This window comes from Nilaparvata lugens, chromosome 11 (assembly GCF_014356525.2).
Source record: "Nilaparvata lugens isolate BPH chromosome 11, ASM1435652v1, whole genome shotgun sequence".
NCBI classification, from domain to species: Eukaryota; Metazoa; Arthropoda; class Insecta; order Hemiptera; family Delphacidae; genus Nilaparvata; species Nilaparvata lugens.
The window spans coordinates 34,990,092-35,014,826 of NC_052514.1; the positions used below are offsets into that span (position 1 = coordinate 34,990,092).

Genomic DNA, 24,735 nt, shown 5'->3' on the forward strand with positions numbered 1-24,735 from the left:
AGATTTCGGGAACTGTGAGTGCTGAGGATTGGGTTGAACACTTCAGACGAGTGTTTGGATCAGTTTGCGGGTAGTCACATATTATGCGGCGAGGAATGTTGAAGATCAAACTCTTGACAAAGACATAGATATGAATGAATTGGAAAGTGCCTTCAAGACAATGCGCAACAATAAGGCTCCAGGTGATAACAGAGTTCCTGCTGAGTTTTACAAGAATGCGTCAAAAAATTACAAAGAGATTATTTTGACTTTTTCCAATGCCATCGTCAGAGTTTAAAAAAAAATTCCAGCTTGAAAGTTTCAAACTTCAAAAGGTTGAATCCAAATATGGAATCAGAAATCATCTCCCATTATCACTCAATAAAATACGAGAAAAAGTAACCTTGTACAGTTAACTTCACTGAATTATTTACGTTGTCGGGGTTTCAATTTTGTCATACAACAATCTAATTCATTAGGTTGGAATCGTTGAATATTACCATGGATTTCCTGTTGAATCATTGACTTAAAATCTTTGCAACAATCAATAAAATCTATTACACAGTATAAATATGCAGTCAGTGAGTATAGAATGTAACATTCTATACTCACTGCATACAGTAGGCTATAAACATTGTGCTGATCTGAACAGTGAGTATAGAATGTAATTACATTATATTACTCTAACAGCTAACTGGATCTGAATGATCTATTGTAATAATGGACATAATGAAATAATGTCTTACTATTCCAAGTAAAACGAAACTAATGTTTGTGTTTGTATAAGAGCTGCTGAGTGGATACTGCATACTGAGAAATTCATAAATGATCCAGACCAGCCTGGCGACTTCGATGCTATCGACACCGGAATCTCCTTTTATTTCTATCAATGAATGAATCTGAATTAAAACCTGTATTGTATCAACTATCCTATTATCGTATTGTAATTCGTGAAGCCTGTTTAGTAAAAGCCAGTTACATACACATCGATTTTTTACCGTCCTTATAAAATTCTATTAGATCAAACAGATGATGTTTGACAAGTTGCACTTATTCGAATTCATAAGGATGGCAAAAAACAATCGTACAAAAATCAACGTGCATGTAACTGGCTTTCGAAGACCCATACGATATTGTATTCTATGAACATAGGTGTAGACTACTTTCTAGGATCATGTAAATGTTAGGGTCAAGCTACTGAGAAGTCATGGTGGGGGGAGTGAACAAGGCCGTCGTGTTTTTCTTAGGCTAGTTTCACACGGCAGAATACCGTCTCCTGAAGATCATATTTCAGATCATTTCATATTTCGCAGCTCGAAGGCTTTCACAAGGGGATCTCAAATTTCAGACGCGTTTGCTCAGAGTATGACTCATTACTTTTCTCAAAATATTCGGATTTGGATTCAGCGACCCCAAATTTTTTAAAGCGTAAGTCCCATTTTCGAAAATACCCAAAAACAAGGGAGTTACAGCAGTTTTTAATATAGCTTTTACATTATCATAAAGTTATGTTTAGTAAAAATGTACCTACTAAGATAATAATACTTCTGCCTCACAAGTAAAGGTTTTTAGAAGCTTTTAAACACTCTTGAAAAGTTCAAACATGAACATTTTAAAACATTAGGGGCCGGTTTCCGAGCTCGGATTTAGCTGAGTCCAAGACTTTAAACAGCTGGAGTCAGAAATTTGGTTTTCCAAGACGGGGCGTAGTCGCAGTCATTGTCATAGTCACGTTTGAATTAAATCTCGAAAAACTAGAAAATTGAACACAAAATAAAATAAAGAGAAAATAGTGTAAAGTTTCAGCTATTTTGAATTATTCAGGAATGTCTAATTCCGTCAAGGAAAAACGTTTCCAATTATAGAAATGAGAAAATAAAAACTAAGACTTCTGTTATAAAAGCTGACCTTTTGGAAAGCCAATTTTCTGACTATTGCTGTTTAGAGTCTGGGACTTAGCTAAATCCTGAGCTCGGAAACCGGCCCTAAAAGTTCTAGTTTAAAAAAAAATTCCAGCTTTGAAAGTTTCAAACTTCAAAAGGTTGAATCCAAATATGGAATCAGAAATCATTTCCCATTATCACTCAATAAAATACGAGAAAAAGTAACCTTGTACAGTTAACTTCACTGAATTATTTACGTTGTCGGGATTTCAATTTTGTCATACAACAATCTAATTCATTAGGTTGAAATCGTTGAATATTACCATGGATTTCCTGTTGAATCATTGACTTAAAATCTTTGCAACAATCAATAAAATCTATTACACAGTATAAATATGCAGTCAGTGAGTATAGAATGTAACATTCTATACTCACTGCATACAGTAGGCTATAAACATTGTGCTGATCTGAACAGTGAGTATAGAATGTAATTACATTATATTACTCTAACAGCTAACTGGATCTGAATTGATCTATTGTAATAATGGACATAATGAAATAATGTCTTACTATTCCAAGTAAAACGAAACTAATGTTTGTGTTTGTATAAGAGCTGCTGAGTGGATACTGCATACTGAGAAATTCATAAATGATCCAGACCAGCCTGGCGACTTCGATGCTATCGACACCGGAATCTCCTTTTATTTCAATCAATGAATGAATCTGAATTAAAACCATGTATTGTATCAACTATCCTATTATCGTATTGTAATTCGTGAAGCCTGTTTAGTAAAAGCCAGTTACATACACATCGATTTTTTACCGTCCTTATAAAATTCTATTAGATCAAAAGATGATGTTTGACAAGTTGCACTTATTCGAATTCATAAGGATGGCAAAAAACAATCGTACAAAAATCAACGTGCATGTAACTGGCTTTCGAAGACCCATACGATATTGTATTCTATGATCAAATAGAATAGTAAATATCGAAATAAGTGTTGCAGCCAGAACTTGTGTTAAGAACCGGTTTTGTCCCCGCTTTGTAAGTTAAACTAAACACACAATTCCTCCCCAGAATGTGGGTTTGAAGTGTACACACCATTTCTCCCCGCTTTGTGCAGTGGAAGTGTACACACATTTCTCCTCGGTTTGTTCAGTGAAAGTGTACACACATTTCTCCCCTTTTTGTAGGTTTAATGCGTAATTTTTTTTCAAGTTAACAGAAAAAAAAGTTACAACTGTATTGAACACATATTAATATACTTTCTAAAACAAAAATTAAGTCTCCAACATGTGTGTGAATGTGTGTAAATCAGCCTCCCCGCAATGTATGTTCATTTCTCACCTCCCCGTTTGTTACCTTGTTCCAGTATGTGTGTGTGTGTGTGTGTGTGTGTGTGTGTGTGTGTGTGTGTGTGTGTGTGTGTGTTGGAACAAGGTATAATACGGGGAGACAATCAAGTATACACAGCACATTAAGGGGAGGTGTGTACACTAAGGGGAGACCCCGTAGTGTCACTGCTCAATTTTAGTAAAAATCACTTCTACATGCTTAAAACCATGTAAAAACGTAATAAAAAAAAATCTCCCCATTTTGTTAGTACTCCACCTAATTGGGATACACTCCAGTTTCCAAAATTGCCACCACGTTGTGCTACGATCGCTAATACACACTTACACAAAACTCATTTACGGATTGAGCATACAATGCGGGGTACTTGCATATCCCTGCATATCTCCATTGTCTCCTTCACTGTTCGAAGTAACTGGTTTGCTATGGGGCTTGCCGTGAATTTATGAATCAGCAACTTATCTCCTTTTTCGTTCAGACTCATTGAGTCACAGCTTAGCGAATTCATAGTTTATTTTTCTGTTCATTCACTTGAGACATGAGAAGGGAGCGAGGAAACATGCTGCCAGAATGTATTGTGGTACTGATTTTTTAGTTATTTGGTACAAATAGTCTGAAAATGATTCTTCACAAAAAAATACCCTCTGCTAACCTTACAGTGTTAAAAATACCTGTTTTTTTCTCCATATAACTCAAAAACCTTTCATAGTGAAAAAATCCAGAACTGTTTCCAAGAGAATAAAATCCTCTACAATTCAACGCCAAATTAGGTTCATCACAATCAATGGTGACTTGGTAACACAATTTCCCGAGAATTTTCCGCATTGAATTTGGGTTATTGCTAGAATGATGCGAATGGGAGGCTTGTTAAGATTCAAGAATAGCACGTCAGTAAGTTTATATTCTTGAACAGGCTTCACTGAGAATTCACTTACTGTTTTAGAGAAGCGGATGCCTCAAACTTTGCTAACCTAACATTGTATCTCAAGATCAGGATAGCCTATGATAAAATGAAATTTGTCTCTTAGTTTCTCTCCATATTGACATTTTCTTCTGTGTCTGTCAATCCTTGCAAAAACTCTCTTGTAAACCTTGGATTGAATATTTTACTTGTGTACGGCATGCTCACTTTTTGTGAAAAGACGTTGTTCCGGAGAAAAGATTTAGTAATCATACCCTGCTCAAAAAAAAAAAAGTAGTCACAACACCTTTTCCAATTTTATTTGAGAAAGTAAAAAGTTAATTTGAGAAAGTATCAATTGTATTTGAGAATAGTCACTTGTAATTGAGAGAATGTCAGATGTAGCCTAAATGAGAATAGTCAATTGTATTTAGGAAGTCATCACACATGTAATTGAGAGTAGTGAATTGTATTTGAGAAATCGTCAAATGTAAATGAGAAGATATCATATCATGAGCAGACATTTGAAAATGAGAAAATTTTCCAATTGACATGTCGTGACTCTTCTGTAGCCTACAGTACAGGTTTGATTTGAGCAGGAAAGGATACTGTACTACGTACACAGTATTCCATAGGCTTTGTATGTGTGAAATTATTATTTTCAATTGTGAAATTGAGGAGCTGGGTAGAAAAACGACCCGAGGCCACTCGTGTCGTTTTTCCGCAACACGCTTCATTCTATCCGCCATTAAATTCTGAACAGATTGGTACATAAAATGTTGTTGTATCTTGAAAAATGATTGAGTTGTGAAAATTTTTTGTTTGTGTGGCAAACCTGAAATTATTCAGCTGACAAGCTGTGAGCCAGCAGCCAGTGAAATCCTTATTTTGTTTTCTTACAAAAGAAGAAGCTGATTGATTGATTGATTGATTGATTGAGTACTTTGTAGATTACTTGTACTTATGTAGATTACAGTATATACTGGCTTATACACTCATATACAATAGCTTACAATACAGCAAAATTATAGATGAATTTACATAATATAGACTAAGAAAATAATTATTGAACTGTATATGATATGGAAAAAGCAATTTGGAATAACTATACAAGATTATATTGTAATGCATCTACATAAATTGGCGGAGCTTTGGACATATCAATGTCCATTCTTCGGAAAGAATTTTAAAAATATCCTCCCAACTAACTCTCTACCAAATGAATGGTATGAGAAGATCATTAATACATCCAAGGAACCAATTATCCTCTAGATGATGAAATAATGAAGAAGACGCTCCTGAAGAAGAATCCGATGCTGAAAGCATTGGGTGTATGAATTTCCCGAAAATCAGAACAGTACCATGTAACATTCCAGAGTCTTGATTATGGGAAGAAACGTGTTCAAGAAGAAAATATCATCTTCAATTGTTCACTTCTAAATGACATTTTTTAGATCTTTATTACCTACTTATTAATTATCCAATATCATGAGCAATATATTATCATTATCACTACTCTTGATACGGGTTTTTCATCATTTTATTGAACCTCTGAACATGTAACAACCAGGGTTATGGAAAAACGACCTGAGACAACACACCTTATATCAATTATTATCAGTTAGCCTTGGATTACTGGCTAATTATGAATAATAGCATTGAAAATAGTATAAAAAGATCAATAAAGTTCAAATACTTGCAAGAATATTGCATTCTGATGAAATAATGAAGATGTGTACTAAATATTTCAAACTCAATTTACACAAAACTTGATTTTTTGACTCAGGTCGTTTTTCCACCCAACTCCTCAATTATTTCCCCTGTACTGTTCACGAATGATTAATGAGAATCATTTCTATGTATGTATTGGCAACACGACTTTTGTCTCCAAACATTTGAACTTGATGAAGATCAAATTCTCTATGTTCACGGCGCAATTGAACTTTATCATCAATCAATTGAATCTCTTGATCAAGCAATTCGGTAACTCTCCAATGGATTTTGGGGCTCAAAAATATTTTTTTATTTAAAAACTAAACGTTTCATTTGAATATAAAATATATTATCATATTATTTTTTATGAGTACAGTTATGGAAATAAAAGTATTGGTTTTTTAAAATCATTCCCCAATTACAACTGACAACTTTTCGATTTCAAATCGTATGTTCTCAAATTAGGAGTTGATAGTGAGCTGTTGAACGGAGCGGTCGCAGAATTGTTTTGCTCTCTTATCTCAAGTTTCCGGACGGGTCGTGCTTAATCGGTTCATTTAGTGCATGTTTAACCTAAAACGTTCTTTCGTAATAAATTGAATTATCAATTTGTTATTTATTTGTGAAATTGTTTTCAAGTGAATCGAAATATTCAAAGTTTAAATTAATAAAAACAGTATGCACCAGACGGTAGTGCTAAAAAGAGACCTAGAGCTAAAAGTTCTTTCGTAATAAATTGAATTATCAATTTGTTTTTTATTTGTGAAATTGTTCTCAAGTGAATCGAAATATTCGAAGCTGAATGAATAAGAACAGTATCTAACAATACTTTTCACCGGACGATAGTGCTAAGAAGAGTCCTCGTGCTAAAAGTTCGCCTGAGCTCGAAGAGATGGAACAGAAAAAGCGTGCTCCAGACCCAAGTGTTAAAGCTTCCGGTAATGTGAACTCAGACTTTATTGAATCACTATTTGACCGTTTTGAAAAGCGGTTTAGTAAGGCTATGGATGAAAAACTCGCGCTGCTAGCTACAAAGATGGATTTAAATGGTCTAATTGAAAAAGTGAATAAACTCTCTGTCGAGAATTAACAGTTAAGAAATCAAATTGTTGCTCAAAAAATTCAGAATAATCTCATAATCAGGAAGATGGAAAATTTTGAAAATAGATCGAGAAGGAACAATATAATTTTTCGCGGGCTGAAATATGAATGTGCAACAGTGGATTACGTGAGAACTGTCAAAGACTTTTGTGTGAGTCATTTGGGGGCACGAGCAGGTACCTGGGTTAATCGAGCACATGCATTGGGCAAGAAAATAGATAACGGGCCAATCATTGCGCATTTTCCGGACGATCAGGACATCCATTTCATCACGAGAAACAGTAGGAAGCTGAAGGGTACACAGTTTGTGATTCATAAAGACTTTGCTTTCGACACAAGAAAACGACGATCAAAGCTTTTCCGGGTGCTTGGCGAGTTGAAGAAACAAGTTCCGGGAGTGAGAGGAGAGTATCGGTTGAAGTGGATCGTTTAATCATGAATAGTCGGGTTTTCACGCTGGATGAGGAGAATGGACTGGTCTCGGAGGGAGAGGATGGGCTGCAGAAGATCGGGAGCATGTTCGATGAGAGTGTGATGCGGGCCGTGAGCGGGAGCATGTGTGATGAGGAGGAGCGAGGCGGCGAGGACGAAGACCGCAACCGCTGAGATAACGCCGTCAGTCCGTGTGAGAAGGGACAGTGAGTATAGTAGCGTACAATGTGGCTGGATTAAGTGGTAAGATTGTTCAAGTATATAATTTTATTTGTAATTATGATGTTTTTGTACTATTGGAGACGTTTGTTGAAAGAGGAAAGCAATTGTATTTTGAAAACTGTTTTCCAGATTACAATTTATACTGGGAATTCGCAGTTGGAGAATCAAACTGAGGTAGAGCAAAGGGAGGAAAGTTAATAGAAATTAGTAAAAGAATAGAGAGTTTTTGTAAGGTAATCGATGCGCTTGAGAGGAAAGTTATTCACATGAATGCAGGACAACGGGATGAATATTATATAGTTCCAATTTACCTGAGTGGTGGAGGAGACATGGAATGGGAGAGAGAATTCAATACATTATGGGAGTTTATGATAGTGCAAGAGCATAATAGAAATAATATGATTTTAATTGGAGATTTTAACGGTAGAATAGGAAATGGACAGGACATGTCGGAATTAACAGATGTAATAGAATTGGGAAATGCACTGAGTAATAAGCAAGAGTCAAAGGATGAGGTGATTAATATGAAAGGTAAGAAAATATTGGAGTTCTGTGAGGTTTTTAATTTCATCATTATGAATAGAAGGATAAGTGGAGATAGGTTGGGAGACTTTACTTTTATAGGCAGAGGGGCTTCCGTAATAGATCTATGTTGCATGGCTGTCGAATTAGCGCAAATAGTTGGAAAATTTTCTATTGTGCCAGAATTTTTATCTGATCATTTCCCAATTGAAGCTACGCTAATCACGGTTGATACTCTAGAAAGAGAGAGCACAATTTTACCACTCTTACCGAAGTTGAAATGGAAGGAAGCGAGGAAGAATGAATATATATCTAACTCACCAATGCTTGTAGAGAAATAAATGGTCTTCCCGAGAGTAGTGAAGAGACTTATGAAGTATTAAATAATCTTGTATATAGAGCTGCAAATTATGTGCCCCAACCTGATAGAAAGAGAGAAGGATGGAGAGAAAAGTGGTTCGACAAAGAGTGTGCGGTTATGAGAAAGCGAGTGTTCAGCCTATTGAATGTGTTTAGAAAATCAAATTCGGAGCAGGTGAGAGAAAATTATATGAAGGTAGTAAAGGAATACAAACTGCTATGTAAGAGTAAAAGGCAAACGTATTACAGCGATATAAAAGAACAATTCAGAAGAGTCAAGGATTCCAGTGATTTGTGGGCTCTGATAAAGAAATTCAAGTGTAGAGAGTTCAAGATTTCGGGAACTGTGAGTGCTGAGGATTGGGTTGAACACTTCAGACGAGTGTTTGGATCAGTTTGCGGGGTAGTCACATATTATGCGGCGAGGAATGTTGAAGATCAAACTCTTGACAAAGACATAGATATGAATGAATTGGAAAGTGCCTTCAAGACAATGCGCAACAATAAGGCTCCAGGTGATAACAGAGTTCCTGCTGAGTTTTACAAGAATGCGTCAAAAAATTACAAAGAGATTATTTTGACTTTTTCCAATGCCATCGTCAGAGTTTAAAAAAAAAATTCCAGCTTTGAAAGTTTCAAACTTCAAAAGGTTGAATCCAAATATGGAATCAGAAATCATCTCCCATTATCACTCAATAAAATACGAGAAAAAGTAACCTTGTACAGTTAACTTCACTGAATTATTTACGTTGTCGGGGTTTCAATTTTGTCATACAACAATCTAATTCATTAGGTTGGAATCGTTGAATATTACCATGGATTTCCTGTTGAATCATTGACTTAAAATCTTTGCAACAATCAATAAAATCTATTACACAGTATAAATATGCAGTCAGTGAGTATAGAATGTAACATTCTATACTCACTGCATACAGTAGGCTATAAACATTGTGCTGATCTGAACAGTGAGTATAGAATGTAATTACATTATATTACTCTAACAGCTAACTGGATCTGAATTGATCTATTGTAATAATGGACATAATGAAATAATGTCTTACTATTCCAAGTAAAACGAAACTAATGTTTGTGTTTGTATAAGAGCTGCTGAGTGGATACTGCATACTGAGAAATTCATAAATGATCCAGACCAGCCTGGCGACTTCGATGCTATCGACACCGGAATCTCCTTTTATTTCTATCAATGAATGAATCTGAATTAAAACCATGTATTGTATCAACTATCCTATTATCGTATTGTAATTCGTGAAGCCTGTTTAGTAAAAGCCAGTTACATACACATCGATTTTTTACCGTCCTTATAAAATTCTATTAGATCAAACAGATGATGTTTGACAAGTTGCACTTATTCGAATTCATAAGGATGGCAAAAAACAATCGTACAAAAATCAACGTGCATGTAACTGGCTTTCGAAGACCCATACGATATTGTATTCTATGATCAAATAGAATAGTAAATATCGAAATAAGTGTTGCAGCCAGAACTTGTGTTAAGAACCGGTTTTGTCCCCGCTTTGTAAGTTAAACTAAACACACAATTCCTCCCCAGAATGTGGGTTTGAAGTGTACACACCATTTCTCCTCGCTTTGTGCAGTGGAAGTGTACACACATTTCTCCTCGGTTTGTTCAGTGAAAGTGTACACACATTTCTCCCCTTTTTGTAGGTTTAATGCGTAATTTTTTTTTCAAGTTAACAGAAAAAAAAAGTTACAACTGTATTGAACACATATTAATATACTTTCTAAAACAAAAATTAAGTCTCCAACATGTGTGTAAATGTGTGTAAATCAGCCTCCCCGCAATGTATGTTCATTTCTCACCTCCCCGTATGCTACCTTGTTCCAGTATGTGTGTGTGTGTGTGGTGTGTGTGTGTGTGTGTGGTGTGTGTGTGTGTGTGTGTTTGTGTGTGTGTGTGTGTGTGTGTGTGTGTGTGTGTGTGTGTGTGTGTGTGTGTGTGTGTGTGTTTCATTATGGTATCCCCCTAAATTATTCTCGTTTAAGAATGATGCTAAGGCTAGCTACATACACATCGATTTTGGTCGTTCGATAAAAGGTCGTTCGAATTTTTATCGTACGACCAAAACTTGATGTAGATTACAGACACATCGATTTTATAACGATTTTTATCGTGATCGTTTATTTTTAATGATTCGCATCAGCTGTTCGCCATCTTTTTGCTATGTGGTAGTGAAGCCAATTGAAAGCTGGACGTTCAAACAAAATCAGCTTTTCAAACAGATCGATTTTGGTCGTTCAATAAAAAATCGAACGTTCAGTTTTCTATAGTGGTGCAATGGAATGAATGGGTGATTACAAACACGTCGATCAACGATTTTTATCATATTGACATCGTGAAGCAGCCGTCTCTAGCCTCGACTATATACGACTGCCGTGTAGTGGTCGTGGATACAGAGGCGCATATGATCAAAGCGGCAACTTCATACACATCGAATTTCATTCGTACGTCCATCTCCCACGTTTTGCGTTTTCACCGTCATAAGAGAAGGAATTTTCTAATGTCTCAAAAAAAGACTTTACAACTTTGACATTTCATAAAAAGTTATTCAAAAAAGATATATAGAACTGTCCAAATCATCTCGTCCTCAAACCAAAACAAATCTTTCTTTAACACCTGGACCAATCGGTTTCTTTTTCCATCCCTTTCCTTATTTTTCTTCATTAATCTCATCCTTTCATATCTACCATCTTCTACTTCACCTGATACCTCTTTCACCTTCTCAAGGATTAAAGGTTTTCCCAGTACAAGGATACCTATAGTTGGAAAACCCCTTCAATCCTCCACCCTTCTTTGCATCACTTTCTTTTTATTTTGTTTCAATGTGTATTGTTGTTCTTGTTTTCATGTATTATTTTTGTTAATCTCTGTATCAAACTTGTATGTGTGTGCGAAAATAAATTGAATTGTTTACAGTATTGTTGTGAAGGAGAACACTTCTAATTTCCATTTTTAACAGCACGATAGTACTAAATTGCCTCATAGGAAGTGCTAGTAGTAGTTGACCGTAGACTCATGAGCATATTTTGTACTCTCGTTGTTTCTAAGAATTCGTCATTTCGACGAAAAATTAGTGTTTTCATCTATCTTTATCTGCATACAAGAAAGCGAAATGAAACTCACTCACTCATCAACAAAACAAAAAATTTACGTAACCATGAAGTTCAAGGTTGATAGGTATGTTCAGTTGTTCAGTTGTACGTTCGTGAGTGGTATGAAGGAGGAAAAGAGATTGAAACAAATAGAGAGAGAGACAGAGTGAAGAGAGTCTGTTGCAGCAGGGTCCTGGCTGATGATTGTGGATTGGTTTGTGAATTATTGTGTGGATAATAAAGAAGAAGCCTTCATCCATCTGGATTGTTCTGGAATAAAAACGTTGGGGTATATTTAGAGGGATAGCTCGCCTAGAGCAGTCAGTTAGTGTGAAACAAGAAGTCGGTGATAACCAAGAAGTCAGTGATAAACAAGAAGTGAGTGATAAAAAGAATTTCAGTGGTAAAGGAACAGTGTCAGCAGTTCCCAAAGCCTGGCAGTTCCTAGTGATAATTTTATAGTGACAGTATAGTGATAATTATTTTAGTGATAATTATTTTAGTGATAATTGTATAGTGACAGTACCGTAATAGTTATCTAGTGTAGTGTTGTGATTACTATTATTGTCGTGACAGATGTATCAAGCTAAGAGATACAGGTCGGTGATAAGGATTCGCGAGCACGTGATACGCGAATTGTTATACAGAGTCCTGGTATAAGATACAGACAGTGTTAGTGTTGCATACTGCGTTAATGAATACTGTAAATATTAGAAGAGTGTGTTATAAGTGATCAATCCTAATATTGGCCATCTGAATACTTGTTAGTTGATTGAATTTATTGCCTTTAGTAGAGTTAATAATGTATTTTTCTAGTGAATCAATTCTTTTATCTATTTAGTTTGAGTACAATAAAGTGCAATATTATAACTTCAAGTGTGTTGTCAGCTCATTCTATAGTTCTAGAACCCACAAGAGCTAGTTCTGTAGGGTTAAAATCCATGGCAGTATGAATAAGGCGGATGTCAGTTTAAGTAGCACTGGCCTCTGAAGCCTATACTGGAAGGTATTGTAGAAAAATATGCAATACTAGACGTACTTTTGCGAAATTACAGCTCTTGATGACTGAGCGTAACCACGAATGCCTGAATACCTGGAAATCTAGGGTGGAATTATTGAAAATGACCCTTTTCACTGGAATCGAAGCATATGTGAATGTCAGTTAGATAGTGTTGTTGTATACAATTTCCAGTTTTCTGCTAATTCCGCCAAATCCAGTGATTGTACGGAAATATTCGCTCCCGCCTTCTTCTTAGACCATGAAATATTCTGAATAAGATGAGATCATTCTGAACTCTCTATCTTTAATGAATGCTGAGTTACAATTCCTCAAAAATGAGTAACATTTTAAGAAATTATCAATTTTGATGAATTTCAGTCCTTCATGAACAATATTGTTACCATTCAGATTTATAATTTGTGCTCTACAGTCAAAGAACAGATAGAGCGCTCCATCACATAATAATATAGATTTCCAGGTGCAGCTGATAAAAATGAACCTTTTATTTTGAAAAACAACACGATTTTCAGCTTCAACCATCATCACCAACTTCATTGTCCTCGCATTGAGATTTCGAACTTTTGAACGATAACAATCGGGAGATATTGTTAACCAAAACTAAAATTCATCAGAATTGATAATTTCTTGAAATGTCATTCATCTTTGAAAAATTCAACGCAGTACTCGTTGAAGATAGAGTGTTCCAAATGATCTCATTCCATCATCTGAAAAAGGCAAAAGCAACTTTCTTATCCAATTACCGAATTTGTCAGAATAAGCAAAAAACTAGAAAATAAACCGCATAACAAAGATTACAGACCACTCTGTATCTAGCAAAAGAGCATTTTGCAGGAAAAGATTGGTTCTAGATATCTCTTTTAAATCCAAATAATATATAATAAATAAATAACTACTATAATTATTCATTGCATGCACACCCCCTTTTTCATGTCTATAGTGGCTGTACTAACAGAGCAGAACGTTGTTCAAAAGTTTATTGCAGGGGGGTGAAGGTAATATACTCGACATGAAGAGGGTAAAATACTAAGGTAAGTCTTGACAAAGCTACAGAGTGTCACCCCAGGGCGAAATGTTGGACAGGAATGGAAGACAGCTGATTTTATTTGAGAAAAATAAGAAAGTAGTGTAGCTATCAGATGTGTTGCCATAGCAACAGATTTATGTTTTATTTGTTGTGTAAAATTCATGGAATACTATAAATTGCCGACACTACTGTTCGTGTATTGTTCATGAGAAGAAGCTTTCCAGTACAACATACTATCAAAAATTGTTGAGACAATAATTGATAATGAACACCTCATTGTATTGGTAGAAGCACGGCCCGTTCTTTGGGATAAAACCTTGGATGAATACAGGGATAGAATTGCCACAAAAAATACATGGATGGAAGTGTGTAAGGAACTTAAAAGCAAATTCGAAGAGTTGGAGGATAACAAAAAAACTCATTATGGTGAGTGCTCAAATAATATTTTATTATCATATCAAACTACAAAAACATTCAAATGTACCACATATTACTGTAATTAATGTAAAAAATCTTCACAATCGAACTTTGTGAAAATTACTCATCTTTGCAATATTCTTAGCATTTTCTACACAAAACCTTCTCCAAAAAAGTTGATTTCCTTTGGGAAAACCAAGAATAGACTATTAAATTTTATTCAGCTGCCACGAAACAGATCCAATGTTTGTTAGGAAGTAATCACTCAAAATATTTCTGGTGGAGTTGGCTTCCAGTCCTCCTTCTAGCCATATTATCCCGAGGTAAATCTTCAAGGCCGATAATTGTCGTTGTCTCCTCAGGTAAGTAGCCATCCCTATCGCGGACAAAGTTGTGGAGTAATACAGAAGCTTTGACAATTTCCACTGCAAATTCTGGTTCTACATTGGGGGGTCCATGGAAGATCCGCAACTTATTAGTCAAAATTCCAAATCAACACTCCACATATCTTTGAGCTCTGCACAGTCTATAGTTGAAAATCCTTTTCTTCAATGTTAGGTGTGATCCACCAAACGGTCTCATTAAATGTTTGTTGAGACCAAATGCTTCGTCACCGACGAAGAAATATGGCATTTTTGGACTCTCACTTCCGAGGAGACACATCTCATCAGGTAGTTCCAATTTTTTAGAGTCGATGGATTTCAACAGGGTCGACTCTTTGAAAATCGATGAATCGCATTCCTTGCCATAGCTTCCCACATTAACATAAACAAACTTATAGTTCGAGTCCACAACTGCCAATAAAACTACAGAATAATATTCTTTGTGATTGTAAAACATAGATCCACTATGCATTGGTCGAATAATGCGAATATGCTTCCCATCTACGGCACCAAGACAGTGGGGAAACTGTGCACGCTTTTCAAACCCCGATGCTATAGCTTCCCACTTTTCTTTAGTAAGTTCAGGCATACATTCTTCCCTCATAACTGTCCAAATAGCTTTGCTCACCTCTTTTACAATGGATCGTATGGTTGAGACACCCATTCTATACGAGTAATGGAGATCAGTAAAATGTGGATCCACTTGGGAAATACCTGAAAATGTGCAAGTCTTCGTTACTTATAAATAAATTATGATTTAGAGATTTATTTTTTCATCACGCCCACACTTATTCATATATTTCGTCTTCTATCTACTCTGAACCCCCACCAAACCTTGAGAAAATAATGAGAATATAACAAAAAATTGACCTATTACCAGCACAAGGTTTAGTTGTGGTCTAGAGAGAATTGATGAAGAAATTGTGAAAAGAACGTGGGTTGAATCTAAAAACTCACTGTGTATGAAACATGATAAATACTGTAATCAAGTGTGAAAACATACTTAAAACACCTACTCATTCCTATTATATATTTTTTTATTTTCACAGTTAAAGAAGTAACTAGGAGATGGACAAATCTTCGCGATGCCTTCTCAAGATCCATGAAAAAAGTAAAAAGTAACAAGAAAAGCGGTGCAGGTGCAGTGAAAGTGAAGAAATACGTGTTCAACGATCAAATGAAATTCTTGCTGGAATGCTACGAATCAAGAAGTACATCTGACAGTTTAGATAACACCAAAAATCCAGAGGCATCCAACGAGAAACTCGACAAAGAGGTCACTGAATTCATAGAACATAGAACTGAGAGGATAGCTAATAATAAAAGAAGAAAGATTGATGAACTGGAACTGCAAATGTTGAAAGCTTTCCAGCAGCCGGAAAAGGATCCAGACAGCAACGAGTCATTCCTGTTCAGCCTTTTGCCGTACATGAATATGATCAACCAAAGCGAAACACTGGAGTTCCAAATGAACGTCCTACAAATAATTTCAAAAATAACTGAAAGGAAGAGGAATGCTCAACCTCAACCAGTTCCGCCCTACACACAACAATATTATATACCTCACACTCAACCCAACCACCCTCCGCCTGCTATCACTCCTACCATTCAACCACCTTCTCAGACTCAGTCACGACCTCAAACTACATTCTCTGGATTACTCACTCAATCACATAGTACAAATTTATTCGACAGTCTTGACCATTCAGCAATGGACAATAACTCAGGAGTTTTTTCACCCACAGTTTGGTCTGACTCCTCTGGAAACATAGATTATTCATCCTACTGATTGATTCCAGTGTCATCGAGTCTGTCATGTCAGAAAAATAGTATAATAAAAATAGATTGTTGTTTTCTAGTTCTTATATCTTTTATAATAATTGAATCTAATCTGCATTGTTGAATTACATTTATTACCATAATAATTTGTAATAATAAAAGAGATTACAAGTGAGATAATTTGTTTTTTTTTTGTTCAATATATTCAATGAATATAATTATTGATCAATGTCAACAAATAGTGGGCATACAGGCTACTGCAGTTTAAGTTGACTAGATTATATTATTTCATTATAATTATTATTGTTGGGAATGCACAATAGTTATTATTGTTGGGAATGCGCTGTACGAATATTTGTGTTAGAAATGTTGTATTCACCACTCACATTTTTTTATAATTCATTGACGTTTGCCATATCTGTAATTGTACAGCTTTTTATGCAATAAAAATATTTATTTATTTTACATCATTCACTCCCCCGGAATAGTTTAAAAGCCTTTAAGACAGAGCACGTTTTTTGTGCCCTAAATATATTAATATGATTTTAATAGTTATAAAAACAGAATGAAGATATGATAAAAGTTTTGATTACCTCAATGCTACAGCAAGTCTTTCCACTGACGTTATGCTGTTCCTCATTTTAGAGTTTTGGTGGCTAATCACAACTCGCAACTTCTCATGTAATTCATCGAAGCTTGCTTTTGACATTCTAAAATAATTGAAAAACTTGTCTTCTTCACTTCGAAGCTGCTCGTAAAGCGTGTGGCCAGAATTCCAGAATCTGTTCTTCTTTGATTAATAGGATGAACCCATTGACTTCTAATTTTATGCCTTCGTTTCCGCCGACGATGCAACAACCACATAGCTACAACATGAGCCTTGAAAGGGTTCATGCTGACTGAAGCAACTGATGAACTAGAGCGAATCCTTAGAGTACATCATCCAAACCTAACAATATACAGAGTACCGACCCGGTAGAGGCAATATAATCTGATTGCGACCAAGAATCGATTAACTGATTGTGTACCGGAAAGATTCTTCTCACATCATAAAATGAATGAGAATTTTCACATTATAAAATGATATAAAAGGTTAAAAAAATCAGGTTTCTGCATTTGAATGACAATATTATGTTGATGCTATTCGAAATGTCTAATTAGTGCTCAGTAACCATCATCATAAAATGTTACATTCGAAGAACTGATTTAATGGAAACGTTAAGTGCGCATGTTCATTACGGTGCTGTCTTGAGATCAGATGGCCTTGTAAAGTTGGTTTTTTTGAATTGACATAATGATCACTCTACTCAGAAGTTCATACGAACTTTTATCATTCAAATAAAATTCGATGTGTATGAAGTTGCTGCTTTGATCACATGCGCCACTGTATTCACGACCACTGAACGACCACTACACGATGTTGTGCTTAGTCGAGACAAGAGACGACCACTACACGACGTCCGTACGATAAAAATCATTGATCGATGTGTTTGTAATCACCCATTTATTTCATTGTGCTACCATTGGAATTTGGTCGTTCGATTTTTTATCGTACGACCAAAATCGATGTGTGTGTAGCTAGCCTTATAGTTCAATGAGGAAGGAAAGTTGTGTGAGTGTATCACACCAGATTCCTTCTTGTTGTTTCAGTCAACTGGTGATTCGAATGAGACTGATCGTCTGATTTGACTATTTTACGGGAGGGAGCAAGCTTTTAAATGAATGAAGATGCAGGTGAGCATAGCGAGCCCGCTTGTCTTATTTAATAATGTTTCATCCTGGGCTCCAGCATCCAGAGATTTTTTCTAGATGGATAAAGCGAGCGAAACGAGGCTGCTCGCCAGTAATGGAATATTATTTTTCAATGAGAAACATGGAAGACATGACAGTTTAGGAAGACCTAGGCATTTTTCTTATTCTTATGGTTGAATTTATAAGATTGAGAGAGAGCTAGAGAGAGAACATCTTTCACATGTTACCTCTGTGGTGCACTTGTAGAATCGCAAAGAATCATGTCTATACCATTCACTGGTTACATCCCAATTCATATGATCTTTGATAATGAAATGAGGATTTACGTCCTCAAAGGGCGCTCTATGCATCAATTGACAACTGAAAAAGATAGTTGGTAACAACTTATTAGATCATGTTTTTCATAATGATTCAAACCTTAATTTGGAGTTCAGAATAATAAATGAATGAATGAACATGACATCGATTGAGGACTGGTGCAATGCTTACTTGCTGTCTGGATGTAAGTAGTGAATAGTTGCAGGAACAGCATACTGGCGTGGCCTTGCCCCCCAGGACCGGTGGACCACCAGCACCAAGGCCAAATCCCCCCCACTGAGTGGGGGGGTGTTAGGAAGGTTGGGCTAAACTAGCCCCCCCCTCAAGAGCTAAACCAGTTCCCCTCATAAAAGTCATATTCTCTACCAATCACTTCCCATCAAGGAAACACTACTCCCTTTCAATCCAAAATCCATCTGATCCTCCATTTTATTGAATATATAGTCATTCCTCTCTCCCTACAAATGTTAGGTCTCATTCCAAAGCTTCAACCGGTGAGTGCCTCCATCTAGCGGCGGAGATTCCAAACTGCTGCAGAATCAGTTATCAGTTATAGACAGTACCATAGATAAAGGATAAGCATAAGATTTCTTGTCTTGTCTCTGACAGTACTGTCATAAACTGTATCGACATAATATTTTAGTAGTATTCATTGAATCAAACAAATTACTATTGCTGAAGGAATCGCTAACACAATTATCTAATATTCTATAAGATACATAAAAACTGCAAACATTATCATGTAAGGAATTTAAACTATACAACCACTTTCTTGTTTCAAGTTCCATTGAGTTATTGTAATCATAATTCAGAGCTGATTATAAAACAGGGAACAAAATTTGATATAAAAAATGTACTATCCTGCTCTGTTCGTGATATATGATTTGAATATGCATCTGAATCTAAATTGTCCTTTTCAACTGAATTCACCATTTCCTCTTCAAATGGAAAATCATTTTCTATACTGTGATTGAGAGTCTTTGGATAAGCATTCTTTTGTAATGTAGAATTTTTATTAATTTTTCTAAAAGCATAGGTGTGATTATCATTATTCAAGATAACCTGCTCAGTTTGTGATAGTTGATTTGAATTTACAATTTCCTTCTAAAGTGGAAAAAAATTTTTTACACTCTGATTGAGAGTCATCAGAACAATATTATTATTTTTTTGTAATGTAGAATTGATGTTCACTCTTCCAAAAGTATAGGTGTAATTATCATTATCCAAACATGAATTATTAAACACTGTCAGAATAATAGTATAGTTTCCTTTTGATGGACTATAAGTCGAATGTAATAAGATCACAATCCAAAAACTGCAATTCAATATAATTAACCATATCAAACTTTCTGAAATCCCCCATACACCTCTCTCCATTCTCTCTCTACAATGGTTCATAATATACTGATCCACAATTGGAGTGGAAAAAACTGGTTTGCAAACTTATGCAGGTTCAAACATGAAAACTAAATTTCATTTTTACTTTTTGTAAGTGGTCTACTATTAAATAGACCAGCTTTTCCACTCAACCTTCAGTCTTCACCCAGTGTTCAATGTGAGATTCATACAGAACTACTCATCAAGTGAATCAAGGAGTAAGGTAAGTCAATACATTCAAATACTTATTTCAACAATATTTATTCCAGAATATAATCATTTGGACAGATAATTTAACCCCCCAACCCCTTCTCCATCAATTTTATTCTAGAATTTAGATATCTCTTCCGCTCCCCTCCCACAATATTCTCAAATACATGCTCAACCCCTGAAATATATCTTCCTTTATTAGAGGAAGATATGTTTTGTTGGGTAATGACATTTGTATAATATTGTGGGAGGAAAACGGTGAGTTCTTCTCTCCCTGATTTGAGGGAGAAAAGAACTCTCTCTCCGTGAACGGTGAACAGATAACTACCCTTCAATACCTTATATGTTACAGACTCACTTAAATCCCTAACAGCGGTAGAGGGTAGTAGGATAAAAAGGCCGGTTCTGGGGCACAAGTGCCCCAGAATTGGCCCTTATCTCAAGGTCATCCAGGTCAACCACACTAACCCCAAGGTCATCCAGGTCAACCAGACTTAACCTCAAAAAAATTAAAAAAAAAAAAAAAAATTGAAAAAAAAAATAAAAAAAAAAATTAGAAAAAAAAAATTGAAAAAAAAAACATTAAAAAAAAATAAAAAAAAAATAATTAAAAAATTAAAAAAAAAAGAATAGAAAAAAAATTAAAAAAAAAAAATTAAAAGAAAAATTAAAAAAAAAAAAAATTAAAAAAAAAAATTAAAAAAAAAAAATTGAAAAAAAAAAACATAAAATCGGGAATAAATGGGAAAAAAGGGAAAAAAAATTCCCTCCGGATCCTGAACTGGGTAATAAAAGGAGTTGTTCTGCAAGGAGTGGGACATTGTGTCTTGTGCAGTTGCGCCGTCAGTACGGCGTGTGTACCACCAGTACGTGTGTGTGATTTCGGTGTATTGGTTTTGAATTACTTTCATCTTTATCAACATCAAGAGTAAGTACCATTGCATTTTATAGTTATATATATATATATATTATATATATATATATATAATATATATATATATATATATATATAATATATATATATATATATATATATATATAATATATATATATATATATATATATATATATATATATATATATATATATATTTATATTATATTCATGATTTAACAATTAAGTCCAAAAGAGTAGAATTTTGAAGTAGATGGTTTGAGACTGACAATTAAATTCTAAAATGACTTAAATTCGAAAATGACAAGTTGAATTATGAATTAGGTTCCAATACATACAAGTTAATAGTTTAATCGTGAATTAGGTTCTTTGAGTTGATGGTTGTAATCCATCCCAACCTAAAAAACGTATAATCACAAAGTAGATCCTAGACCCCCATTCACATTCCCCCACCCACCATACAGCTCCGGACCATCATCCTCTAGAACATAAACACCTATGAACCTCCATCCTCGACCCACGATCCTAGATAACGATTCACCACCTTCACCCCACATCTGTTGAAGGTATATATATATATATATATATAGAGTTGAATACTGCATACCATACTAATACGATATTGTTTTGCATTGTTCCAGATGAGCAAAGCTGCACGATGTCAGCAAACAGCAAACTCTGTGGACGAGTTTGTTGTCCTGGAGGAGGCATTCAAATCCCGACTCACGACTCTATACTACAATAATGCATACAAGGATGAGCCTGCCAAAGATTTCCACACCTTTCTGAGCAGTCTGAAGGATAAAATTGTTCACATCATCAGTCAACAACTGCAGACACATGGAGCAATGAAGTTCAATCTAGTATTGGAGGCAACATATTTCCGCAGCACCCTTGATAAGACCTTCTTCAAACAAGAAGAGTTTCAGAATGTCGCTTCAAAACTCCAAACTACACCATCTTCAGTATCATCAATCTTCCAGACATCATCGACCAAGCGTGCATGACCCTACTGGATGAGGAGTCGAAATTCGAAGGAAATTCCAGTGGATGGAGTTTGCTTATCATCGATGGATTGCTCATCAGGATTAGCAAACATACTCCCCTGCGTGGATCATCCTACATCAGTCTTCCACCTCTTCTATCAGCATGAAAGGCAATCATCAATCCTATAAACAGGGACCAGCAATGTTTCAAATGGGCTATCCTCACCAAACATGTACAAGGCATACAATCCTGAACGAGTCAATGAGCGATACCATCAATTGGAAGAGAGATACAACTTTTCAGGCATTGGATTTCCCACTACCATCAGTCAAATCGATATATTTGAGAAAGATAATCCAGGGGTATCAGTTAATATTTATGGTGTGGATGAGAAGAACGTTATATTTCCAAGAAGAGTTGGAAATGCAATGAAGGCAGATCACTTTGATCTTCTTCTCCTCTGTGAGAGTAAGGATGATGATGAAAACAGCACCCTTGAGGATGATAATGAACATGAATCGAATAGCCACTACTGCTACATTAAAAATTTTGAAAGACTTGTGGGATCCCAACTCACAACACATCAGCATAAAATTATCATCTGCAGACGATGTTTCAAGCATTACACCCAGATCAGAGATTGAGAACGCAGGATGGCTGAGCGTGAGGAGTATTGTGCTAGCAATAATACAGCAAGAATCATCATGCCACAGGTTGGAAAAGATGGTAAACCTCCAACCTTAAAGTTTGAGAAACATGTGCAAAAGTATAGAGCACCTGTTGTAGCATACGCCGATTTTGAGTGCATCCTGGAGAAACCTGATGAAGACAATGAACAATGGATTGGTAAAGCTACCAAAGTTATCCAGTATCATCGGGCAATGAGTTACTGCTTATACTTTGTACGGGACCCATATTTGGAAGATTCCTGGCTGACAATCACTAACCTAATCCCTCATGAGCCGATTGTCTACAGGGGCCCTGATGCCGCCAAACATTTCATGAAGACCCTCACCATGTATGCAAAAGATTTAGATGAGGCAATTGACTGCAGGAATATCAAGTTGCTCCCACTAACCAAAAGAGAGCAAGAACAACCTAATGCAGCTGATTTCTGTGAGGCCTGCAATGAACGGTTTAATAAAGATAAGGTGTATGACCATTGTCATATAACAAGTATCTACCGGAATGCATTATGCCCGAAATGCAACCTGCAGCGACAGCGACTATCATTCATACCAGTGTTTCTCCACAACTGTTCAAACTACGATACACACCTCATTATTCCAGAGCTGGGTAGAGATAAGGATCAGCTGTCTGTCATCCCAAACTCATCAGAAAAGTATATATCATTCACCAAACGAATATCTCCAAAAATGTACCTTCGATTCATCAATACATTCCAGTTTATGCCTGATAGTTTAGACAATCTGGTCACCAACCTAGTCAAATCAGCATCGAATCCGGAAGACTTGTCCAAAGTGCTACCACATACTGCCAAACTGTTTGGAAACAAATTGAGCCTTGTCTCAAGGGAAGGAGTGTTTCCATATGACTACTGCGATTCATGGCAGAGACTCGAAGAAACATTGCTACCACCCAAAGAGGCATTTTTCAGCAAGCTCGTTGATGGGGGTGTTAGCAATGATGATTATGAACATGCTCAAACTGTGTGGAACCAATTCAGTTGTAAAACTCTGGGAGAATACAGTGACACATACTTGAAAACAGATGTTCTCCTGCTGGCTGATGTCTTTGAGAGCTCCTGCGATGTATGCATGAAGACTTATGATTTGGATTGTGCTCACTACTTTACATCTCCAGGCTTTTCCTTTGATGTCATGCTGAAATATACTGAAGTCGAGCTTGAGCTCCTTACTGACTATGACATGTACATGTTTATCGAGCGAGGTATCAGAGGAGGAATAACAAATTGTATACACCATCATGCTGTAGCCAACAATGCCTACACAGGAGTGCCTATTGACCCCGAGAAGCCTACATCATATCTCCTGTACACAGATGCGAACAACCTGTATGGCTGGGCAATGTGCCAACCACTTCCATGCCAGAAATTCCAGTGGATGAAGAAAGATGAGTTGGAGGGGGTGAGCAGAGGTATTGAGAGTGTTGGAGATGTTCAAAAGATTGGCTACATCTTGGAGGTGGACATTGAGTACCCTTCCGAATTGCATGATGAGCACAACGACTTCCCATTCCTGGCAGAGAACAAAAAAACTCTCAAATCTAATCATGTACGACTCATGACAGCTCTAAGCAACCGTGAACATTATGTATGTCACTACCGCACCCTCAAACAAGCAGTACAGCATGGATTGAAAATCACTGAAGTTCATTGAGGTGTGTGGTTTGAGCAGGAGGACTTCCTAGCACCCTATATCATGCTAAACACCAGACTTCGACAGCAGTCGAAGAATAAATTTGAAAAGAACTTTTTCAAACTCATGAACAACGCTGTGTTTAGTAAGACAAGGGAGAATGTGCGAGAAAGGATGAGTATGGAGCTAGTGAATGATGAGAAGCGATTGAAGAAACTGATTGCTCGACCAGTGTACAAGGACCACATCATCTTTGGCGAGAATATCTGTGCTGTTATGATGCATAAAGAGAAAGTGGAGCTGAACAAACCTATCTACATTGGTTTGACAGTGCTTGACATCAGCAAAACCCTCATGTATGAATTCCATTATAACATCATGAAGCCCATCTACAAGGACTGTCTTCAACTCTTATATCAAGATACTGATAGCTTATTCTACCTTGTCAAGACAGAGGACATGTACAACGACATCATCAACAATCAGCAGCTTAGAGATACCTTTGACACTTCAGAGTACCCTGCAGACCACCCATGCTATTCGGATGCAATCAGAATGGTGCTTGGAAAGTTCAAAGACGAATATGCTGGCCGAGTGCCACTTGAGTATGTAGGCCTGTGATCAAAGCTATATGC

At 36.1% G+C, this 24,735-nt stretch overlaps 1 protein-coding gene across 2 annotated transcripts in view; it reads right to left on the reverse strand.

The window, feature by feature from the left end:
• The window catches only part of LOC120353667, a 78,971-nt gene that overhangs the window by 18,089 nt on the left and 36,147 nt on the right, over window positions 1–24,735 (reverse strand). For both annotated transcript variants that reach the window (XM_039438304.1, XM_039438305.1), the window contains exon 3: window positions 18,203–18,335. In XM_039438304.1, coding sequence (XP_039294238.1) covers window positions 18,203–18,335 — 133 coding nt within the window. The remainder of the gene's footprint in view (window positions 1–18,202; window positions 18,336–24,735) is intronic.